The sequence below is a fragment of the Pan troglodytes genome, chromosome 14, assembly GCF_028858775.2.
Source record: "Pan troglodytes isolate AG18354 chromosome 14, NHGRI_mPanTro3-v2.0_pri, whole genome shotgun sequence".
NCBI lineage: Eukaryota > Metazoa > Chordata > Mammalia > Primates > Hominidae > Pan > Pan troglodytes.
Genome location: NC_072412.2, coordinates 102,412,240 through 102,437,261, shown reverse-complemented (window position 1 = coordinate 102,437,261; position 25,022 = coordinate 102,412,240). Strand labels below are relative to the sequence as shown.

Genomic DNA, 25,022 nt, shown 5'->3' with positions numbered 1-25,022 from the left:
AATCTGTACCTCATCCCTTCATCTCCAGGAGGCTTTTTCACATTTCACAGTGGATTTCAATGCGCTGGTGTGGGCAGCGAGGGGGAGAGTTACTGAGAACCATGGTTTTAGAAGCTTATGTTTCTGAGAGTTTATAAAATCCTCTCTGGCCTCAGAGGCTCTACATTGTTTCAATCCATATTTTCTTTGTCTTTTATGGCTTTTCATGTTTCACATCCAAAAACCACATTTGCATCCAAAGCATGGATTTCCCGAGTTTGACAAAGCTGATCCTACGGATTCCATTTCCATAAATCCCTTAAAGTGTTTTAGTGACTTTGCTCATTTTGCAAAAATGTCTCTGACAAAAACACAGGGGAAGACAATTGCTCTTGACATCACAACAGTTTAATATTTTAACTTATTCATTAAATTGTGCTTCACATCAATGGAAATCTTCAGTTCTACAAACTATCATTTTTAAATAGCAATAAAGGTTGATAATGTCACAATACAGTCCCCTAGTAACTGAGTTCATACATATTATTGTACAGAAATAAAAGGAAATATCTCTTAAGAGAAATAATTTACTATCTACTGAATAACTATCTACATCTAAAATGGGTCACCACATAAAGATCCAGATTTTTCTTCCCAACACTGAAATGATACATTAAAAGAGAAATAATGCAATCAAAGCCCCAGAAGTACTTCTGAGAAAGAAAAAAAGGAAAGTGAAAAAAAAATGATCATATGATTAACAAATAAATGTCAAGGAGGTGGAAGACACATGTGACAATTACCGAAGTACACAAAACTTTTGCTCCTCAAAACACTGGTTTTTCTGGCAAGATGTCAATCTGGCCCTTTGATGAGTTCCCATAATGCGGCAGAACATGTAGCTCACACAGGTTCCACTGAGTGTGCCAAAGGATGACAGTTGCAATCCTTTTCACAGACATCTTGGAACACAGGCTCAAGAGACACCTGTCCATCTGCGTTCTCAATCTGGAGTACTGCTAGGTTAGCATGAGTCCTTGCCTAGAAGTTCAAGGGCTTTTGTGTTGCAGATGTTGCTGGTGTTTATAGTTAGGCCAGTCCTCTGGAAATTTCTGCACCTCTGCCAGGCAGGTTGGTTCTTTCACATGCTGTGAAGATGGGTTCATGTGCATTCCATCAATTCATTAGGCTACAAAACACACAGGTTTCAGAACCTGCCCACTTGCTCAGAAGGGCTAATTTGAAGTCTCAAGGAATTAGTTCAGATTTGTCCAGGTGAATGTGGTGAGAAGAGAGCAGGCATTGGCTTATGTCCAGTGGAGATGGCGGAAGGGAAGAAGAAGGAAGGCCGAAAGTGCCTTGGAGAAAGAACCCTCGCATGCTCCTCAGATGGCACAAAATGGGTAGAATCATCAGACCCAGCCAGCCCTAATACCCAGCCTGAAGACATGCAGTTGCTCTGGTGACCAATGGGGTCACGGCAACTATGGGAAAGGAAAACCTTGGAGTCACAGCTGCGATCAGATCAGGGTATTCTTGTGTAAGTCCAACCCAGCTTTCTCTTTGATCTGATCCTTCCAACTCAGCTTTCAGTCCCTACAACCATCCCAATGCTCTGGTCCTGTCTCAAGATCCTCTTCATTCATTTCTTTTAAATAGCTAAAATAATTATAGTCCATATGTTTCCAGGCTGCCCTAGTTCTAGAGGACAGAGACTGTATCTTAGTCATTTTTCTATTTTTTCAGTATTACATGTCATATATTTAATTCATTACCTTTCCACCTTGGAAAGATCTGCCTCCTTTAGGAGCCACAATTTTCTCTAGAGTTACTCCTACTCTCCCTAACCCCCATCTCTAAATGATCCCACTATACAGGACCTCAGATAGAGATCATGGTTGATAAGGAATCAGATAAACTCTCTGTGTGCAGATGTTATCTTAGGACAACTTAAAGCATTTCCTCTTTCCAGTGAGTATGCAAAGGGACTCATTTAACAGCCAATGAAACCTTGAAGAATGAAAGCAGTATGTTGCTGACAAAGTACCAGGAGCCTGGGGAAGAAGATATTAAAAAGGGAGAGTTTTCTTTTCTTTTTTTTTTTTTTTTTTTGGTTTGGGAGGGCGGGTTTATATTGATTTCCCTTAATAGGGAGTTGTGAGCACATTCCCTCGGCCTTCATATTGAATAGGTTTTGAGTTGGATGGAGTAGACACCCTGCTAGAAGTGTTTGAATGCCTCCTCTGAGTTTTGGTCTCCCCTGCAGCACCGCCCATCTCTTGGATATTTCGTTCCTAATAAGAGGCCCCCTCACTGGAGGTAGGGAGCTGAGAGTAAACTTGACCAGTGTCTTTGGCATTTTCCCTGTCAAAAAAGGTAAGGAAGGATATAAATCAATAAAGATTTACATTTCATATTCTTGCAGTTCCCAATCCCAGTACTGATGCTGAGCTGCATAAAGTAGTCGGAAAGGCTATGAAGTCAAAAGGCTGGGGCTCTAAGCAACTTTCTTGCTCATAAATTAGAGTCGTTGGGAAATCTTTCAACATATCTGACTCTCCATCCCAAACTAGCAAGTGGTGTAATGAATAGAGGTCCTATTTAGCACACAAGAATGTAATGAGGACCAAATGAGACAGCACATGCAAAAATGTTCTGAAAACCATTAAATGCTACAAAAAGTGATGAATTTTAGTCTTATCTTTCGCAAAACATATGATGAAGTAAGTGACATTAAAAAGCACTTAAATATTGTTTGGTTCCCTTTTGTATCAGATACCGATAGTCTTTATCAGTATTAATTTCCACATTATTTCACATTGTTTCTTTAATAACAGAACCTCCTATGCTTATCAAGGCACATGACAATCAATAATAAAGACATTCCCTAGCCTTCTTTGCAGCTAGATGTGGCAAATGTCTAGGTTTTAACCCATGAGATGTGACTGGAAGCAATATGTGCAACTTCCCTCCACTTCCTCTCTACTATCTTAAATGTAAACGTGATGGCAGGAGCTGTGGCAGCCATCTTGGTCCATGAGGTGGATGCAGCACATTAGGATGACAGAGCAACAGGAGAGGGCCTAGGCGTCTGGTAACGTCACACACCAGAGCTGTAAAACCAGTTTGCCTTTAAGTAAGAGAGAAATAGCTTCCATGTTAAGTCACTATTTTGAATTTCTGTGTTAAAACAGCTGAATGGGAATTCTATCCAATCCATTTATATTTATTTTTTAATGATCTATTCTTATCTCCTTGCTAGGTCTATCCTGGGGACCTTCTTGCCAATATTAGTACTATCTCTACTCAGATTTTTTAAAAAAATTACCTTAAAGGCATAATAAGGAGTCCTCATACTTCAAACTTTTAATCAAACTAATTATGACAAAGTTACCTCCTTTAGATGAGAAGAAACACATCTTTATCATTTTTAATAAAAACACATGATATGCCTCACTGTTGTCTAACACTGATTGTTAATGTTACCAATTACTATTATTAGCATTCTAATAATTCTCAGGGCAGTTTCCTCCAGTTTCCAAGAGTAGGCTGCCTAAAAGCTAGAAGGAGACAGAATAGATAAGTGTGTATCTTAGTCCTTAATAAAACACACGCACACACACACGTGCACATATACACAAAGTTGTCTCATCCTAATCTCCAATCTGGGTACTGGAGCTTCCATTGCCAAGAGAAGGGAAAGAACTGTAGGAGTCAATAGGGTCATAGAACCCCTGGGGATTGTTTTTTTCTTTTTTGTCTTTTCTTGGGCTTTTGACACTGATATATCTGGAGTTGATTTCGTTTGGGATTTAATGCTCCTGACTTCCATGGATCCTTAGGCCCAGACGCCTTCTGCTGGCATCACTTCCCTGAGCATCACTCAGCATGGAAGTGGGCAGTCCATTTTTGGAGAATAAACTGTATCCCTACCTCTCCATTTCTATCAACATAGGACCCCATGGGTATGACAAGCTTGCTGCTTTAGAATGAAATGATATGAGGGAGGAAGCCCATGTCGGTCTTTTTAATTTGCTTAGTACTGGCCTGGGGCCAACATAAAGAGCTGGCTCCCTCTGAACATCCTGATACCTGGTCTCAAGTGGAGCCGCATACATCATGCCTTCAGCAGAAGGCAGTGGAAGCCTTTGATACCAATCCCGAGGTGCCTACGGAACAGCGTGAAGTGAGCAGGGGCTGCCTCCAAGTCTCAGTTATGCATGAATTCCTTGCCAAAATTTTAAAGTGAGTTTAAAAGAAACAATCTGAATGCTTTCTAACTTGTTTTGATTTTCCACATGACAAAACACTGGATTGTTTGTGTGTGTGTGTGTGTGTGTGTGTGTGTGTGTGTGTCACAGGGGCAGGCAGAAGGATAATTTGCAGTCCTGCTATTCTAGGCAGAACATTAGATCCTAACAATGAGATGAGAAGCTAGAGAGAGAGAGAGAGACGATCATTAATCCCAGCTGCAATCCTCCTTCCCTTCTTACCTTAGGAACAAATCACTGGAAATGGAGAAATATTTTGTGAGCCTAATCTCTACCAACTAACAAGCAACATTTACTTGGCCCCTTTTAACTTACTCTTGTATATGGCTTAAAAAACACAGCTGCCTAAAAAGTCATTGATCTCTCAGCTCATTGATGGCTCAGTGATGTGGAGGGGGCTGGACTGACCCAAGGCAGTATGGCTCTGGGTCACTGTTAGCATGGTGCTGTCATGGTCGGGCTACCCACATGGGTTAGAGACAAATGCTTCTGGGAAATTGCAGCTGGCTTCGTGCATTATTGGCAGGAAGCTTTAGGTAGGACGAGCCCTTATTCCATATGGATATGGTGACGGAGTAAAGAGAACTTGACCTTTGCAGTCAGCTAGACCTAGCTTACAACCTGTGGAGGAGCTACTTATTTTCTGTGGGCTTCACTATTTTCATCTATGAAATGGAGACTAACAATACCCATTTGTTGTGCAGAATATATTTAAGGTATGAAAAGGGCCTCGTTCAGTTCCTGGAGCAAGGGAGCCACCCGATAATGCCTTCCCTTGCACCCCAGATGAAGCCAAGCACAGTGAGAGAAGCATCTCCAGATCTCTATCTGGTGGAGCTGCTGGACTTCCCTCAGGGCAGGTAAGCACTCCGTGAACGCTTGTGGGCTGATTGACTCACAACCCCAGAGAGAGTATTCTGGAGGCTGAGAAGTGGCTTAGGTAAAGCTAGCTTAAACATCAAACATGTTGGATATCAGTGAAATAGGCTTTTCAATCTGATTTAGGGGTTTTACACATTTTGCCTTCAGCTCCTTGAAGGGATTGATCAGATCAATCCGTTGTGAAACTTCCCACTCACTCTGATCCTCCTAATAAATGCTAGACAAAGGCTTTCTCTTCCTTCTTCCATACATATTCCCTTATTAGTCAATAAAATTCTTGTTATTGTAGTTGGGATTATGAAAAGGTGAAAATAAGCACTCGGCAATGCAGCACATTTCTTGTCCAGTTTGAGACACTCTGGCCTGATTTACTGGCTGTGGCCACAGTCTAACAACAGGTAAAGATCATGTAGGAAGAAAACAGTGAACAGGCTGGAGATATTCAAGATGCTGGGAGGCAGAGTCTTTCTAAACTCCTGTGATAACCATCCCATGAATGGTATTCCATGTCTCCTGGCCTAATTCAGAGTTTTTATTCATTTAGTAACCTCAAATATATTTTGTATACATGCTAGCTAAGTTCTTATTCTTTGGGCCAAGCTTTTAAAAACATCTTTCTCTCTGTGGTGGCAAAATTTCAAGACTGGTAGTACCCGATTAAAGAACATAACTTCTCCAAAAAGGTTAAACTCTGAAATATTCCTTTAAAAATCTAAGGTTATGTGGCCAGTTTAGAAATGTTAGGCATATATTGACCTTCCTGATATTTTTTTCTCTTAATTTATCATTCATTCCTCACACTGAAAGTAACAATTGGTAAAGTGAGACCCCTTTAGGCATTAGCAAATAAGCAAGTTTTCTCTTAAATGCTCCTACCAATGTTCATTTCTCAGGGGCTACAACCTCCCCTGTCCTGGATCCACTCCTCGTTCCCTAAAAGATGGAAGGAAAGGCATGGCTTAAGGTTATGGTGTCAGGATTTTGTAGGATGTGGGTCTCTAGCAATGGTCAATAGGATAATTTTGTTTCAAAACAACTGCAACAACAAAACACATTACTTGTGATTTAAGTCACATTCAAATAGAGTTCAAGATGACAGCCAACAGCCAAGTGGGGGTTGGTGTAAGACCTCATCTAAGGGCTGAAATGTTTTTCTCTTTCTCTCTCTTTATACCGACTGATATTCTCATAACAGGAGACAGTATGACATAGACGAGTTTCAGCAGAACATCCAAGCCATAATTTGGCTTTTCATGTGTGCCTCTGTGGGTTCCTGGTACCCAAACTATTCTATGCTCCAGCAAAGGAGATCACAGGAACTGTCTCCTTTTTCGGTGTGGCTCTCCTTGGCCTTCTAAAATGGTCTATATGGGATGCACTCCTACCCTACTTAATATCACCAATTGCAAAATGTCAAGAAAAAAAAAAGAACAAGACGGATAATCTCCAGCTGGATAAAAATGAAGACAAAGAAGGAAGAAGATGTCCAAATCAAGCACACACAGCCAGATGTCCTCAGAATGGCCCAGCTTCTCAAAGGTACCTCAACAGAAAGTCAATGTGCCTGCTCATCCTCCCCCTCCTGAGAGAGGAGAGGGCAGGAGGTCACCATCTCACCACCTGGCTGTTGTAGTCCTCGGTGACAGTCCCCTCTGCAGCCCCATCTTCTTTGGGCCACTGGTGGTCCCTGTGCTCTCGCTGCAGCCTCCGCTCCTCCCGCCGCTTCTGGCGGTCCCTCTGGTGCTCTAGCTGCTTGGTGTGGTGGTAGCGCTGCTGGAAGAGATCTTTTGCATACTCGTAAAGCTGCATGTCCAGGAAGTTTAGATCCTCAATGCGCTGGCGGGCACCCTCGTTGATCTCCACGTTAGAAGCCCGCGTGATGTTGAACTGTGTGAAGGGGGAGATGAACTTGAGGTTGAATGTTCTCTCAAAGAGAAACTGTGTCTTCCTCTGGAACTCAGTGAGCCCAAAGAAGGCCATGTTCTTCAGGTTGTTCTTTGCACTCTGCAACAGGATGGTGTTTCTTTCACTCTCGTTCATGAAAGTCAAGTTATAGCAGCCCACCAGGCTGAGGTCAGCCAGCATGCGCACCTGGCGATTGTTAGCCAGGTTGTAGCTGCAATCCATAAACTCCCGCAAGCTGACCCCAGACCAGTCATCCCCAGAGTAGCAGGTAGGCAGCTCATCTGGGGTGGGGCTTCTTCCATCACACATATGAAGAGAGGTTTTCCAAGTGGCCCCTCTCTGGACATGTTTCCACTCGCTCAGGTAACGTGACACTGGATCCCGTAACATTGTGATGTAATAGAAATTCCTAGAAGAAATTAGAGGAAGAGCATTAGTAGTTGACAACTCTAACAGGAGGGATCTAAATTTTTATAATTTTACATCGGCATTGAGTCAAGGGACTCTTTGCCAAATGTTCATGTGAGAGTATTCGCCTGCATTTGTGTCTATTGATGCATGTGCATATGTTTCCATAAAGACGTATGTACCGATTTTCAATACTGAGTTTGTTGGGCTTTTCCTCCTTGCTCCAGTGTGGGGAAGCATGGGGTGGAAAGAATAGATAGTTCGTTCATTCATTCATTCAGCAATTATTCACTGATAAATTACTGCTGGCAATAACAATACCTTACATTTAGAGAAAACACCATGATTTTTAAGTTATTACCCATCTGCTGTTTCATTTGATCCTTACAGCAAACCTTTTTGGTAGATGGGGTTCTATACGATAGGGTTACATGAAGGAGGTGAAGTGATTTATCCAAGGACATGGGACTAGAAAGAACAAAGTTGAACATGTATTCTCCTTAATCTCTTTTTTTTTTTTTGAGAGGGAGTCTTGCTCTGTCACCCAGGCTGGAGTGCAGTGGCACAATCTCAGCTCACCGCAACCTCTGCCTCCCGGGTTCAAGCGATTCTCCTGCCTCAGCCTCCTGAATAGCTGGGATTACAGGCACCTGCCACCATACCCAGCTCATTTTTATATTTTTAATAGAGATTGGGTTTCATCATGTTGGCCAGGCTAGTCTTGAACTCCTGACCTCAACTGATCCACCTGCCTTGGCCTCCCAAAGTGCTGGGATTACAGGCATGAGCCAGCGTGCCTGCTGGCCTCCTTAATCTCTTTATACTGCTACTTGGGATTATGAGGTAGGTTGGTTGAGGAAGGATGCATTGGGTGTGGAGACTAGTATTTACTGGGTGCCTACAATGTGTTAGGAACTGTGCTACATGCTTTATGGATGCTTTGCACAGATGATCCTCAAGACAACTTTGTAAAATGGGTTTTATTGTTACTTTTTAAAATAAAAGCTGAAGCCACAGAGGTTCAGAAAAGTGACACTGGAGCAAGTTAATACCTGACCTGCAGTCTAAGTTAGGCCTATTTGATTTCAAAGCTCCCATGCTTTCCTGTACATCATATTGGTATTTACATTGTAATTTCTATGTATTGACCACCTATTAATTTTCAGGTTCTGTGGTTATTACAGTCACAGATCTTATCTAATTCCACCTAATGGATTACTGAAAATAAACCCATTATTAAATGGTTATCTTTAGAAGAGTCACATAGAGATCAGGACATCTGTGGTTTAAAAGGACAAGGGGAGTGTTAAGAGGCAGGAAGGGAGATGGAGAAGTTGAGAAATGAAAGAGAAACAGCAGGCATTAGAGGAATGTAAATACTGGTTTAAAATAAGGACAATCCTTTCCATGATTTGAGAAGCCTACCAATGGAATGGGCTGCCCACCCCAACCCCGTCTTTCCAGCAGAGTCTGGAAGTCCATTTGTCAGGGAAGCCATAGAAAGGACCCCATTGCAGAGCAGGTCCCCAAGCTGTCTTCCAACTCTCACATCCCACGGCAGCCTTTTGTCCTTTAGCACAAGCCAGTCTGATTCCAATTCAATTTTAGTTCAGTCCTTGGCTCATTGAGGGGGGCCAGCTCCAGAAATATAGGGTAGATCATAGTAACTCAGAGCTCCCCTAGGGAGAAAAAATTAGCCCCTCAATATTCTGAAAAGAACACCAGGCCTGCCCTAACACCTGTACAAATGTCTTGGTGCAATAGAGAGCCCAGGAACCAAGGCTGGTGCTGCCAGGTAGGCTTCAATGTGACCTAGCATGTACTCAGTGGAAAACAGTTATTACCCAGCATGCCTGTCCTCAACCTGGCGTCCAGAGGGCTGGAACAAAACCAGGTCACTTTTCTTGATTCAACTCAGTGTCTGCTCTTCAAAGAAACTTGATGATAAAATAAATACATGTATATAGATACACAGATATATAAGATAGATAGACAGTAGGAGTCTATTGAGGAATGACTTTTGATTACCACTGCATTGTCATAGTTTTTCAAATATCTGTGTTAGCAAAGAAGGGAGAAGTTGTAGATATTCCTCCCCTGTATCATTCCTGTATGTTGTTAGGGCATGCATTTTTACTTAAAGATAAATGGTGGTGTGCGTGACTATAGATACTCTTTGAGTTATGATGGGGTTACATTTCAATAAACCCACTGTAATTCGAAAACACCCTAAGTTGAAAGTGCATTGAGTACACCTAACCTACCAAACATCATAGCTTAGCCTAGCCAAACTTAAACGTGCTTGGAATACTTGTATTAGTCAACAATTGGGCATATTTATCTAACATAAAGCCCATTTTATAAAAAAGTGTTGAATATCTCATATGTTTATTAAATATCTTAATGAAAATGAAAAAAAAACCAGAATGGTTGTATGGGTACTCAAAGTATGGTTTCTACTGAATGCCTATGGTATTCTCATTATTGTAAAGTTTAAAAATAGCAAGCCAAGCCCTCATAAATCAGAGACTTCCTGTATATTTAAATCAAAGGATGTCTGATTCCTCAAAGACCTAAAGACAGAACTATCATTTGATCCATCAATCTCATTATCGATTATAAAGCCAAAGGAATATAAATTGTTCTATTATATAGACACATGCAGATGTATGTTCTTTGCAACACTATTCGTGATAGCAAAGACATGGAATCAACCTAAATGCTCATCAATGATGATCATCGTCAATGATAGACTGGATAAAGAAAATGTGGTATATATACACAATGGAATACTATGCATCCATAAAAAAGAATGAGATCATGTCCTTTGCTTGGACATGGATAGAGTTGGAAGCCATTATCCTTAGCAAGTTAACACAGACACAGAAAACCAAATACTGCATGTTCTCACTTATAAGTAGGAGCTACATGATGAGAACACATGGACACATAGACGGGAACAACACACACTGGGGCCTATCAGAAGTTGGGGGTTGGGAGGAGGGAGAGGATCAGGAAAAATTACTAATGGGTACTAGGCTTAATACCTGGGTGATGAAATAATCGGTACAACAAACACCCATGATACAAGTTTACCTATGTAACAAACCTGCACATGTACTGCTGAACTTAAAATAAAATTAAAAAAAAAGAAAAATTGAAAAAAAAAAGTTGGAGCAGTTGGGAAGTTGCTCTTATCCCCTTCTTCTCAAAACATTCATTTCCACTTCTTAAAGGTTGATGTTATCATATCAGGACAGGTTTGAAGCAGAAGAGAACTGCTTTGCCACCACACTCTGAAAATTGGCTTTGGTAAGAAAATTTTAGCATTGATTTCAAAAGAATGGTTAAGAGAGAAAAGGAAAAAGAAAATGATGCAATATTTTGAGTGTTTGTGGGAACTAAGAGTCAACAGAGAGAATAAGAAGCTCAGTAGAGAAGCTAAATCAATGGAAAAGAACACATTCCTAATTCCCCAGAAAGGAAACTCAGCCTCTAGTGATGCCTAATAATTTTAGAGGCAAAGAATAAATTATTGCAGACTTAGATTTAAAGGAGATACTTTATTCATTCAAGACTAACTGATCACTTCCTATACCATTTAGAAAAAAATACTTTTTTCAAGATCTTGGGGCAGAAATTTTCCAATTTTGTTTTAAATTGTAACAGCAAATTTTTTATTTGGATAAACTCACTGAAACACTTGGATGTCAAATGCTTTACCTATAGTCTGGTGCCCAAGACCCTTGGTGTAGCAAACTTGTGAAGTGCCAGGCATGGCACTAAGTAAGAGTCTAACCCATTCCAGAATCCTATGAGATGTGTGCATATTTTGATTTATTTTTATTTAACTTAACGTTGAATAAACTAAGGATTTGGGGAGATAAAATAAGCTGCCCAAGATTATCTTGGTAGTAAGTTATAGAACTTGGATTAATCTGGTCAGATTTACTTTAAAAATAGTCACTATATTATAAGAAAGAAAACCTCCTATTTTGTAGGAAAAACTCAACCTAGTATGTGTTTAACTTGTCCAAGCTAAACTGAATTAAAAAAAATACACACCAACTAAAAGCAACATTCTAAAAAATGAGAAATGTAAGGGTACAATGTTATTCTACTTTTCAAAAGGAATTGATGAGCTACAATATTTAAAACTATACATTTTCTATATTCTGTTATCTTGACTGTCTAGCCTTACCACTAGGTAAGCCAGGCAGTTTTGAAATGTGCTAAAGAAACTTCAAAATCTTTAAGTAACATTCATTTTCCTTTAAATCAGGAGGTGAAATTTATTGAAATTGCCAAGGACAGAACAGTCTGAGCTCTTGCTTTTGCCAATCACCATTTTCCATGACTGTTGTCTTTCACTGTGACAGAATGACAATTCCATCAGTGTCAGAAAATTTCCCAAAAGGTCAGCAGGGAAAGCAGAAAGTGACTGACACAGCTTCTGGGCTCCAAGAGGAAGTACTGATGATAAAGTTGTGCGCAGAGTGGATATTACTGTAGTTGAATATCATATGGCATGCCATTATTAATCCTGCTTTAGTCCTATTTTGGGACTTGTTCATGTTTCAGGCTTTTGTCTCAGTTGAGAAAATTGGCCATGGACCTTCCAGTACCATCATTCCACTGGAAATCTTCATTCCACATAATCTTAAAGCTGACTGAAACTGGTTTAGGCTTAAAATGGTTTTGGTTCCAAATTTAACTTTATTCAGTTTAACACTGCATCAAACATTGACTAGCCAAATTGTAGGATGATATTTACATGAGTAAAATAAGTCCTAAATTATGTCTTGGAGTTCTATCAGCCAAGGGGGTACAACTTGAAACTACCTCTGCTCTGACATCAAAACATAGAAATGTCCTAGTGGAATATATTTATTGATGAAGTATAAAGTCATCCTATCTTATGGTTCTGAATCTGAGTGGCTAAAAGCATCTGGAAATCACTTTAGACAGACATATTCTCATGTACATTTTGTTTGTTTCAATCCTGCAAAGCAGACTAAATAGAAAGTTAAAAGTAATAATAAACCAATAGGGTTGAAGAACTCAATAATAAATGATAAACCAATAGGGATGAAACCAATAGGGTTGAAGAACACTCATCTATTGAAGAAAAAAAAAACTGAAAATATGATTAATTAAATCATTTTTCTCATATCAATTTTTTTCTCTCTTTTCACTTGTTTCTCTACTTTCAGATAGAAAACTACACAAGTCATTGATGAAATGCTGTCTGTCTCCAGGCCACATGCCTAACCTTCATTGTTGATGAGCTTTGCTTTGGTTTCATGAATCTCCTCCCAACTCATTTTCTCCTGCTCCCATAAACTCGCAATTCAGTCTCTAATGAAAGTACTTAAAGGATCCAGTACTACTGAAATCTCCAACTTCATTTTTTAGGTCTTACTTGTTCAACAGCACAATGGAGTTCGATATCAACTACATTACTGTAGTTGAATATCATATGGCATGTCATTATTAATCCTGTGGCTTTTAGCCACTCGGATTCAGATCCATAAGATAGGATGACTTTATACTTCATCAATAAAAGTGTTCCACTAGGACGTTTCTATGTTTTGATGTCAGAGCAGAGTTAGTTTCAAGTTGACCCCCTTGGTTGGTAGAACTCCAAATCATTTTTAAGTGGGTAAAATGAAGACTAGAGAGGAAGAATGGGCAGCACCTGAGAGCTGCGTGGCCACAATACAGAGAACCTTCTGTTCCGTTTAATTCCATCTCATATGCATAGACAGTATCACTTGTTTGTATATTTTCTGTTACAGTTAACCTAAGCTCTTCCCACATAGTGAAACAATAAATAAGCAAACTCCTATGCCCCCACCTTCAATCTATCTGTTCATTCATTTTTTAATTCTCCAAACTTTAATTAAGCCCCGTCTATTTGCCAAACACTGGGACTAGGCAATAGGGACTCAAAGACTAATATTCCATGTCCTCAAGGAGATCTTAGGCACCCAGTGATTTTGGTAAAGTGAAAGAAATGCTAACTACCAACTTAAGAGAATGTTACACCAATCTCCCTGGGCCAGAACAGTCCCTCAGACAGATAGCTTTTTGTTTGCCATGGTGACAGCATCCTGTCAGCAGATCTTCCATTTGTCACCTATTTCATTGAGGGCTTGGGTGAATTCATTTAAGAATGTCTGTAAAGCAACTGGAGCTCTTTAGAACTGCTGTTCTGTGGCCATGAGGGTTATGATGGCAAACAATTGTGTACTGAGAAAGATTAGGGAATGAGGTTAAGTCAATAATCATTTTAACTGATAATTATAATATAGGCCATCAAGGCTTACTTGAAGTTACACCAAATGGAATACACACATTTCCATAACTGGTTTCAAACCACTTTTAGTATCTTGTTCTGCTGTAAGGCGATCACGTTAAAAAATCCTAAATACAACACAAAGGTATGACTGCCTTCTCTCACGTTGAAAGCCTTTCCCTTTCTTTGCTCTTTGGTATCCTGCATATCTTCCCTGGACCAGCTCAAGGCTCACATCCATCTTCCTTGACTTTCCAGCCTATAGAGTTTACTGCATCACTTACTGCACTTTTAACTTAAATGTAACAGTCTTGGTCATGTCTGCCCTCCAAAGTCCTTTTTGATAACCTTACCTTAGGCCTCAGATCCCTAGCAAAAGTCCCAGCACCTACTACAGAGGCCTACTCACAGCAGATATTAAAAAAAAATTGCTATGTAAAAGAACATTATCACTACATGAAATAAGTATATTTTAATAACTAAGTCTAATATTGCCTTTGATAAATATGCCTTTCTTTCCTCTCCTAAAACTAAACTGATACCTTTTAAAATGCCTAAAATGTGTGCAAGGAGTAAAAAATACATAATCTTCTAATGCACTTGTCATTTGATTGTGATGGTAGGTGATATGGAGTGAAATAGTCAACACAGACTCACTGCAAAAAGGAGAATATTTTATACAACAAGTAATTAGTAACAATGAGGTTTATTTATTTATTTTTAAAATTAAACTTACTGGTTTTCTTCCCTACTGTTTCAAGAACCTATGTTTCACTGAGCAGTTTATTGTATAATTTGTTCTCTTCTTTAATTAGCAAGTCATTTAATTAACACATGCTTATTGAGGGTTCGCTATGTGTAAGGCACTGCTTCAGGAAATGTTGAGAACATAAAAAAAGAAGAAAATGCCCTCAAGTCTTACTGCACAGGTGTGGTAGAGTAGAAAAATGCATTCATTAGCAAGTTACAGAGGTCAGGAGTGGACAAAGAATATTTAAGAGAGCTCTTCAAGAATGTTCCTAGCAGAGTACTGAGACTTGACCAGGAAGCTCATGTTGTGTGTTTCACTAAACGTTCATTTAATGAGTCAATGAATGGAAGGAGGGCATAGACTGGAGCAGGATGTTGAGACCCAATTGCCATAGGCTCTGAATGTGATTGTGAATTGCTGAAATTGAAAGTATTAATTTAGAAAGACTCATTCAGCAACAGTATTAAAGTATTAAACAGTATTAAAGATCTCTACCTAAAGTAGGTAGAGATCACAGGAGACATTCAGCAGCCATGGTAAGAGACCAGCAGAGGCAACCCCAGAACTGTGGGTGTTGAGGAGAAAGAATCCAGGACAGATTCAGGAAATGCCATGCACCCGCCTGCCACTGCTCTCCCCGGCTTTCTGTTGTCAGCCTTCTCTATGCTACTTTTTCCTCTTCTCTGTTTCTTTCTTTCCTTCTAGCAAATCCTTCCTTTTCAATACTGCAGTAGATAAAAGGCAGAGCTAGTATCTTCATCCAAATGGTAGAATGAAGAGTATAAGTCCCTGGAATCACTTTGCTGGTGGTGATTAAAACAAACTCATGTTTATGAGGCTATGACTTGACTATCCAATGAGAATACACTTGAAAGAACTTCACAATGCTAGGTTCACAACAGTTTAGTAAATAGATTCCTTCCACCACCAGCTTAACCCTCATAAAACAAAGCAGCAAAATTAATAGCTCCACACTCCACAGTTTTATGCATTCATAAAAAGCAGATCAGGTAGGAACTCCTCCACCCAGCCTGCTCTCACGTCCTCCGTGGAAGGGATTTCTCCCCCATTGCCCCACGAAACCAGAGATCCCCTCATGCACTATCTTTATTCTAGCGACCAGTCTAACTTATACAGGCTTTACACAACTTGAGAGGGGGAACCTTGCCTGACTCACCTTTGATTCCCCAGGATGTATAATGCATGACCTTATACATCATGGATGTTCAGTTGTTCAATGTTTGTGGAGTGAATAAATATATAGCATTTATCAGCCACTCTTTCAGAGATTCCTAGATCTTGTGAGGATCTTGATCCTCTCCATGGAGCATGCACAGGCGACCAGCACATCTTAAACATAAGCTGATGTGTGCATTTTCAAAAAGTGAAGCTTAGCTCCCTCTGCCCTGCTCTGCTGTGTGCAGGAGTCAGTTTCCAAATGTTCAGAATGGAATTAATTTCTTGGCTTTCTTTGTTGCTGCACACTCATCATGAGCTACTCATTCTTCATTATCTCACTAGAGTATTGTCTGCCCTGCACAGTATTTGATAGGGGTATTGCGGCAGTTAAGGCTTAGCAATCAGACTGCCCTTTGACACAGCTATGAAAAGGCCTTTGATTCAAGTCTTGAGAACAAATTAAGGAAGTTAAGAATGATGTTCTAAGCCAGTGGGAAGTTGGAGACTAGAATTGCAAAGTATCATAATAAAGAGCTTTAGGAAGCTGACAGTGGTGTGTGTCAGAGCGATTGGTTCCGAGGGTGTCCGCAACATGAGGAGGAGGAAATGGAGATGCGTGCGTGTGGTTCTCTTACCTCACACAGAAGCCATGTGCATCGCACGGCACCAAGCTGCCATTACCTTCTCCCTCATGCTGACTTAGAAGGCAGTCAGACCCTTTGGGCTCAGGCATTTTTATTTTGCTTACTACCCATGTATCTTGACTCTCTTCAATATGTAAGATGAGGGGATAGAAGTGCCCACAGGGCTTCCCTCAAGAGGGGAGAGGCTCAGGTGGCTTTCCTCACATATGCACCTGATAACTTTAAAGGAAGAATAGTTTAGATTTAGTTGTTCTTGCTTTTTTTAAAATTATTATTTCCCCCACTTGGATATGCAATAATGTATTACCATTATGGAAAATGTGGGAGCTGCAGAACAGTAAAAAAGAAGAAAATAGACTGGGTGCTGTGGCTTGCACCTGTAATCCCAGCACTTTGGGAGACTGAGGCAGGAGGATCACTTGAGGTCAGTTCAAAACCAGTCTGGCCAACATGGCGAAACCCTATCTCTACTAAAAATACAAAAAGTAGCCTGGCATGGTGGCATGCGACTGTAATCCCAGCTACTTGGGAGGCTGAGGTAGGAGAATTGCTTGAACATGGGAGGCGGAGGTTGCAGTGAGCCGAGATTGCACCACTGCACTCCAGCCTGGACGCCAGAGTGAGACTCCATCTCAAAGAAAAAAAAAGAAGAAAATAAAAATTACCTATAATCACTTTATTCATACATAGGCACAGTTAAATATATATATATATATTTGATTATTATTTAAAGTTATAAATATATTTACATTTTGAATTCATAATGCACAACATATTTATAACATGTTTTTAACTTAAAAAGACGGTGAATGTTTTTCCATTTTATTTAATATTCTTTCATAAGAATACAATGTTCTTCCAGAAGAGCATAATATTCCATTTATGGATGTGTCATAATTTGTATGGCCAATCTCCAGTTTGGGACAACTAGGGACATTCTATTTTGGTGGTTTATTTTAAACAAGAATCTGATGAACATTCTAAGCCATGAATATCTGTGCAGAGAATAAATTCCTAGGAGTAGAATTCCTAAGTCAAGAGAATCCCTCCTGTTTCATTGTCAAAATGACTCAATATGGTTTTTGCCAATAGTATCCAGGCACAGTCAAAGCCGGAGAGGACTTGACTATTCCATGAGGCCTGACATCATGGGGCACAGAGAGCATGGCTGCCTGGGAGCCAAGAGGGTGCTGGAGACAGGTGCTGCTCCCTCCTGACTGGAAGAGGAAGGTGCTCTGCGTGAAACCTTGGTCTGAGACCGCCATTCCAGGACAGTCTGGTTAGAGCTTGTGACATGTAGTTAGGGAAGCAACTTTCCAAAGAGATTGTTTATTTTCCACTTAATGAACAGCTGGAATGTCAAATTAGACTAAACATTTGTGGAATCAAATCCCACTCATCAGCACTGCAGCTATATTAAAGCCAACATCTGGATCAGAAAGATGGAGGTCCCTCACCCGATTATATTTATTGGCAGTCCTCAAAGAAACAACCTCTTGAGATGTAGTTTGTATGCAATGGCTGGGTGTCAGCTAACTTTAATTATGGGAAGACACATATTATACAAAACAAACCAAACAAAAGCATCAAAGAAGAGGCTTCTCGATCATACAGGTCATTCCTTAATGATGATCAGTCAACCCCCTGCTTCCCTAGAGGGAGAGACGGTATTTATCAATAAGAGGAAATTTCAAATCTTGTCACGTCGCTGCCTTATATTGACAGGAAACCTGTGAGCATCGAACTCACTAAAATGCCATGATTTTCGGGTGGTTGTCACATTTGCTTTCACTTTCCCCCAAGTGGCTGCTGCAAGAATAAATTTCAGGGAATGCATGTTCTAGGGGCTAGTTTTTGCTATCTTGCTGAGTACAGTTCCTCCCAGTACAGTTTCAAATGTGCCAGGGAGGGTCCTGCTCTCATGCATTATTCAGGGACTTCCGTGATTATTTGGTTCAGAGGCGCCCTGCTTTGCACTGCATCACTGGGATTTGGGCATGAGGATGTCTCAAGGCTCTCTGCAAAGCTGTGGTTTATGCATGCGGGTATCCACCTGAAGCCTGGAGCCGCCCTGGAGTGAGATAAGGCCCAATTCAGTCTCACTGGCAGCTCTAATCCCAGCCGGGCAAAGCAGAACACCAGATAGTACACTCAGATTGTGTTATCAGGCCCTCCGTGCTCAGCCATGCTCTCATCTTAGCTAATTTCTCAGGCACTGCTTTTAGGGAATGTGAGAATTACACAGGTAGAAACCATGAGGTGTCTCCGTTGTAATTGCTTAGTGCCAGCCAATTTGGACAGGAAAAGAAGTAAATCAGAATATTTAAGAGCAAGGCATGTGTGCCAATATTTAGAATCTATATTTGACAGCTCTGATGCATATTTTCCAAAAACATCACAAGAATATATATATTTTTAATCCCCTCTGTCTAGATTTTGCCATTCTGTTATATGAAGGATACTTCTGTTTTAGGATTTTTTGTTCACTCTGCTATCAGGACTGGGTAACCATTTTGGCATATTAAACAAAAATACTTGTGAGATTCCAATCTGATTCCATTCCTTCCCAAGTCTCAAACAAAGATTGTCTCTGAGGTCATCTCCTCAATAATGATTAAGAGGAATGCTAACTCAAAATATGGAATGTTCCATGTGCAGTGAAAAACTGACATGAATAACAATAATAGTGGCCAACATTTATTGAATCCATACTATGTCCAAGTACATTTCTAAGTGCTGTGTCTGTGTTCACCAACTTAGTCATCAAAACAACCCTTTGAGTCACGTACTACTTTTAGATGATGTTTGTAATTCACAGAGTGATAATAGTTTTGGCAGTTTCTTCCATCATCTTGTAAAAATCAGGCTGTCTTGGAAATTCAGTTTATGACTTAATGATGCAGTGGCCCAGGCTTTGTTGAACTCAAAGCTCTAGATGCAAAATGAACATCACAGGGTGAGGGATTTGTTTCTACCTGCAGGGAGGCAGCAGGAGATGAGAGAGAAGACGCATCTTGCAAGGCCAGGGATGGACAGGAAGCAGAAGGAACACAGGGCCTCCGTTCTACTTTAGCACAGGAGTGCATGGATCCAGAGGATGCTCTGAATATATACAGCTTAGAAGAAGCTATAGAAACAGTTTTCCTGAGCCCAGCACACCCACAAAGCTGTAACAAATTTACACTTGAGGAAGGGGCATTAGAGACAAGGGAGAATTACTGCAGTTGCATTCATTTTTAACACACCTAAAGAATCTAGAAGCCAAAAGCTGTAGTAATGTCAGAACAATAAAGGCTGAAAATACCTATGCAAGAGAATTGAAATAAAGCCAAAGCTCATTCCATGCCATAATGCTCTTTTCAGCCTTAAAACAGATCTTGAATACAATGCTATGAAGACTCAGAAAAGTGTTCAGAGAAGGTTGCTGAATCCTGAAGTTGGCTGTCCCAAAGCCTGTATTCAGGAAGAGATTTAAGAAAAGTACAAGTCAAACTGTGCTCATTTGGACAAAGCATGAGTGCATAATTTCAAGAATGTTGGGAACTTCACTTTATATGGAGTGAAAAGAAAATAGGTTTGAAGTCAGACAGATTCGAGTTCCAACGTTAAACCCACCTCGCTTTCAGCATGACTTGGTTAGCTTATTTGACCTCTGGGAGACTTAGTTTCCTCACCTAAACAGCTGAAGTATCAGTACTTACTTCATAGGGTTGTGGGAATTATTGAATAAGAAGTGAATATAAAGGGCCCGGCAGTAACTGATACCTAGCAGATCCTCACCATTTATATACACACTCCGCACTTCAACGTTCTCCCTTCTCCATGATTATTAGAGCCTCATAAACTGTCCAAATAGAGTGAAATTTCAAATATTAAACAAGATGTATTAATGAATATTTAAAAAACAACCTAAAGCAAATTTTTATTTGTCTAACATTTTTTAAGTTTTCAAACTACTTTCTTCATCCATTATTTCATTTGATCCTTCCTGATCCTCTGATATAACAAGATTATATCAGAGACAGCAAAGGAAAGATTCTTCGTCCACTTTTACAGATGAGAAAACTGATGCTCAGAGATATCCAAGCATTTTTCTTTTTTTTTTTATTTTTTGAGACAGAGTCTCACTCTATTGCCCAGGCTGGAGTGCAGTGGCACGATCTCGGCTCACAGCAAACTCTGCCTCCCAGGTTCAAATGATTCACCTGTCTCAGCCTCCCAAGTACCTGGGATTACAGGCGTCTGCCACCATGCCTGGCTAATTTTTGTATTTTTAGTAGAGATGGGGGTTTCACCATGTTGGACAGACTGGTCTCAAACCCCTGACCTCAGGTGATCCACCGGCCTCAGCCTCCCAAAGTGCTGGGGTTACAGGTGTGAACCACTGTGCCCGGCCATATCCAAGGATTTTCTTAAGGTCAACAAGTAAAAAGTAGTAGAGCTGGGACTTCTTTTTTTCTTACTTCAACTCCTGTGCTCATTTAGTTTGCTTGTTTAAATACACGTGTTGGTTCTGTGTCTCATGAGAAACACTATGCGAGGTGCTTATGATATAATGGTACACTGCGTGGCCTGACCTTAAGGTGCTGAGTCATCAATTGACTACCCAACACCGTCTTATTTTGCTCATAGTCAAGAATTAGAAAGAAAACACAAAATTAGCGCTTTATTCTACAAGTTGGGAGGTTTCACTGATATTAGCTCATTTTTTTCTTTGAAATCAACTGAAAAAGGAGACCCAGGAGAATGAGCCAGAAATGCCAGAATATGGATATGCCTTCTGGTATGTTTTTTGATTATGGAAGAATCATTCTTAAATAATACACTCATTTCTAAGTAGGTAGTGTTCCAGACTTCAGTCTGGAGGTGCATAAAGTCTGGGGGTCTCTCTTTTTCTGATGGCAGTGGCCACTGATGTTCATCCAGAAGGGGGTTGCAAAATGGTGAAAGTCTTATTCTGTCATTTCTTTTTTCATTTATTAGCTGGAATGCCTCTATAAAAAGAAACTTTCCCTTATCAACTATTTGGCATCCTGAGGTAGAGTTCACATAGGAAAGGCAAATGAATGTTTGATTCATTTTACTTACTAGTTTTCAAAATAGTGGGTTGCTTTCTTACAGTCTCCCCCAAAGGGGATTTTTATTGCTGTTTGTTTGTTTTAGTATCCCATAAGCTCATGAATCTAAATATACTTAAGAAGTTTCAACACACTGTAGTCATGATCCTTATTGATCCTCAATTTATCCAATTTTTGGCTAGTGGGAGTTTATTCAATATGGATGTGGAGTTCTTCTGATACAACCCTTGTAGACTTTTATGAATATTCTGAAAGGAACTTGCACATTGCAAAAGCTCTATATCAAGAAAAGACCAAGAAGGATAGTGTGGGAGCTTGGAATTTTCCACAGCTTCTAAAGAGTAAAGTGGTTGCTGCTCAACACTTCACCTTGGCTAGCATTACCTGTGCACTAGTCTCCTCTCTCACTCCCAACCAAGTGTTGTAACTAAGATTTTTGCTAATTGCGCCTGTGCATTGAAGACAAAATAGGAAACAGATACCATCTTTAACTTTCATGTATTTTATCCAGGCCCAAACACCAAGGCTTTTGTCTTTCATTTTTGCTTCTCTTTTTGTTCTTCAGCTCCCACCCACGATATTTTTCTCCATGCTAGGAACAACAAGCAGGGCTAGTAACTCATTTGTGACTAGAGGCCAGTGTTAGTCCACAAAGTAATCTAGGGAAAACCAAATTATGCTGGAAATAATGCAGAGCCCTAATCAGGTTCTCTTCAAAATCCACTTATTCACGATAATTAGCATGAGTTTCTTCCAGAAGCCCAGATTAGCACATGGACATTCAATGGGATCTTTCAGCTGCAGTGGCTCCGAAGCTGCAATTCTGCCTAATTAATAAAGCAACGACAGACATTTAGAAAAATATATGCATGATAATTTAAGTCTCCCAGAAAAAAATCAATTCGTTCTGTCTAAACTTTGCCTTGGGTGTTCTCTTCATCAATTCAAGTGTGGAGCACTGACCTTAAGTTGCAAATATTTTTCTTCAGGCATGATTGAAGCTTCGAGAGGTAATAGCTTTCAACATTCATTTCTTAGAGATTTTAAAACACTCAAATGGGGACACTATCCCACTTTTCACGGCTATATGTAAATCTGATAAAATAATCTTTAAGACTTTCAAAGTAAATGTAGCTTAGGGCTACAAGAGGTGGCTTTTTCATTTGTGCAATCAATACATGATTAAAATGGTGTGTTGGGAGGGGGCGCATCCCTTAAGCAACAGAATAACACAACTGTAATTTCCCTTCTTAGTGAACTTCCCTAAACATGCCCCTTTGTGTTGATTATTTCTCTTGGTGATAAGCAGAAAAAAAGGTCACCTGTTACTGACATCTGCTGCTATCTCTGTGTGTTTTCTTGAAATGACGTGTTATATTGGAGCTAATCTAAATGAAAAACAATTCAAAGCATACACATAAAGCAAGCAAACAACTGCAACCAAAAGAAAAAGGTGGGGAGGGGAAGACCCATCAACAAAAATCCAACAAAAAACCAGCTAAAAGCTTTTTATTGATTTTCAGTTAAGGAAGATTATAGCCACAAGGGGGCTCTCGAATCTTCCCAAACACTAGTTAAGTGCTGAGAACTATTTTTCTAGTAATTAATTTCCACAAATCAATATTACCTATTATGTATATTACAGAGACAAGCTACAGACTTCTGACACGTTACATTCAAGCTAAAGAGAGAATTTCATATAAAAATTCAAGGGGCCCACAGTGATTGTAAGTCAAAGCTGAAATTAGTTGCACCTGTGATTTCCTGCGTCCACTCTAGCATAAAAAATCCCAACACTGCAAATTTCACCAAAGGTTAAAACTGAATGTGAAGCACTGTGTATATAATGGAATACATTGACCTCCGATGGATTTTAAAGGCTGTCTGCCTCCTCCTCCTACATCGTGCACCCCCCAAACAGCCATGGAGGGTGACACAGCAGTTAAAATGCAATGACCCTTTCCGGGGGCAGCGGAAAGTTGCGACAGCCATTAGTTCTGGAGGTATTTAACTCATGCTGAGAGCCTGATGGTGCTGATGGTGTTTACAGCCTGAACCACAAAAGGCACTTGGAATTCAAGAGGGCGTTTTAATTTTCTGTTCAACCCAGTAGATAGGGGCAGAATCTCGTACCACACTTGGGCAGAATAAGGACAGACGGGAATCGCATCTCCAGCAGAAGAGAGAACACCACCTAGCACCCTTATCAAAGGGAAAATGGAGGAACAGAAATGCCCCAAAAACATTATATCAGAGTAGTTAAAATACCCAAATAATCTTTGCACAAACTCAGAAAGCCTCTTGGAGCGCTGATGTGAAATGGCTTTTTGACAACTGCCTTTTCTCTAATCGAATGAGAAAATCATCCCAAGGAAAGTTGAGCATAGGTCTGCCACTGGGCAGGAGCGCTTTTGTGGCATGTGGGGGATGTGATACCTTTCCCCTGGACAGCTGGCTCTCCTGAAGAGGGGTCAGGGAGAACAGGGCAGCACGATTGTCCCTCATAATCAGGGTCTTCACGCATCATGCTTCCACATTCATTTTGGTTGTTGAAATTATGAATCACTGTTGTTAAACAAATCCCTGGCTCAGGAAGGCCAGTGTTCTCACTCAGGCTCCCAAGAGACATGTTCTGGGACAGCAAATTCTTCTGTTGTGAAATCCTACTTTGCTTGGCAAATGCCCCCCAGTACAACGTGAACCAAACGTTGATGTAAACTGCATAGACTTTTGGCTTAGGACTTTTAGAGTCACTGGTACCCTCAAGTTTCACTCCCAGTTTAAAGAGCAGTAGCCCCTCTTAATTTGCCTCAGTCATTTCTCTTTAGAATTTCCAAAGGTGACTTCTGGAATTCTAGTAACAGCCCTGTTTTGTTGTTTTCAGGCCTGGCCTTCCATTGAACCCTTCCATTGAAAATCTTCCTTTTAATCACATTGCAAGTCACCTTTGTGCTTTCCAGCATCTATCTAGAGTGTTGCTGTCATTCAAGCACCATCAGGATATGTGAGGCCTTCCTTGTTAGAACATTGCAGCCACGATCTGGGGATTTAAATTTAGTCTAGGGCTAGTATGTACAGACAAGGACCTTCTGCTCAATTCCCATTCAGAGCCCTGCCCCTCCTAAGGGCAGCTAGGACTTAGACAGACCCCTGAAGGAGATGGACAGGCATTCCACAGGTAGAAACCTCCAGATTCTTAGCGGCTCATGGGGGATTGTGGCTTTGAACACAGCATATCTAGTCAAGTTTAAGTACATTTCTTTAAAATACATTTTGACCTTAAAAAACTTAAATAACTTAAAGTTATAAAGAGAAGGAATTCCTCTCCTTTAAGCAGAAGGCAAAGGTTTGTGTTTTAAAGAAAATAAGTGGACCCCTCCTGTACCATCCTTCCCCTTTCGTAGTGCATCTGGTCACAATAGTATTTTATCAGACAACTGCTCTCTAAAGAAATTGAGTGATTAAATGATCTGCTATGACGGGTGGGGTTAGTTAGGGGTGAGGCTTCAGAAGACTAGTCTTTCTCAATGAAGTACTGACCAGCCCAACTGCTGATTTTTACCAATCAACACAAAATCCATCATTGTTCTCCCACTGAGAGATGTTATGGGTTGAATTGTGTCCGTT

The 25,022-nt window shown here is 40.3% G+C and overlaps 1 protein-coding gene across 1 annotated transcript in view; it reads right to left on the bottom strand.

The window, feature by feature from the left end:
• Positions 1–371: 371 nt before the first annotated feature.
• The window catches only part of HS6ST3 (heparan sulfate 6-O-sulfotransferase 3), a 741,439-nt gene continuing 716,788 nt past the window's right edge, over positions 372–25,022 (bottom strand). The window contains 1 exon segment of the mRNA NM_001427879.1: positions 372–7,446. Coding sequence (NP_001414808.1) covers positions 6,738–7,446 — 709 coding nt within the window. The 3' untranslated portion in view covers positions 372–6,737.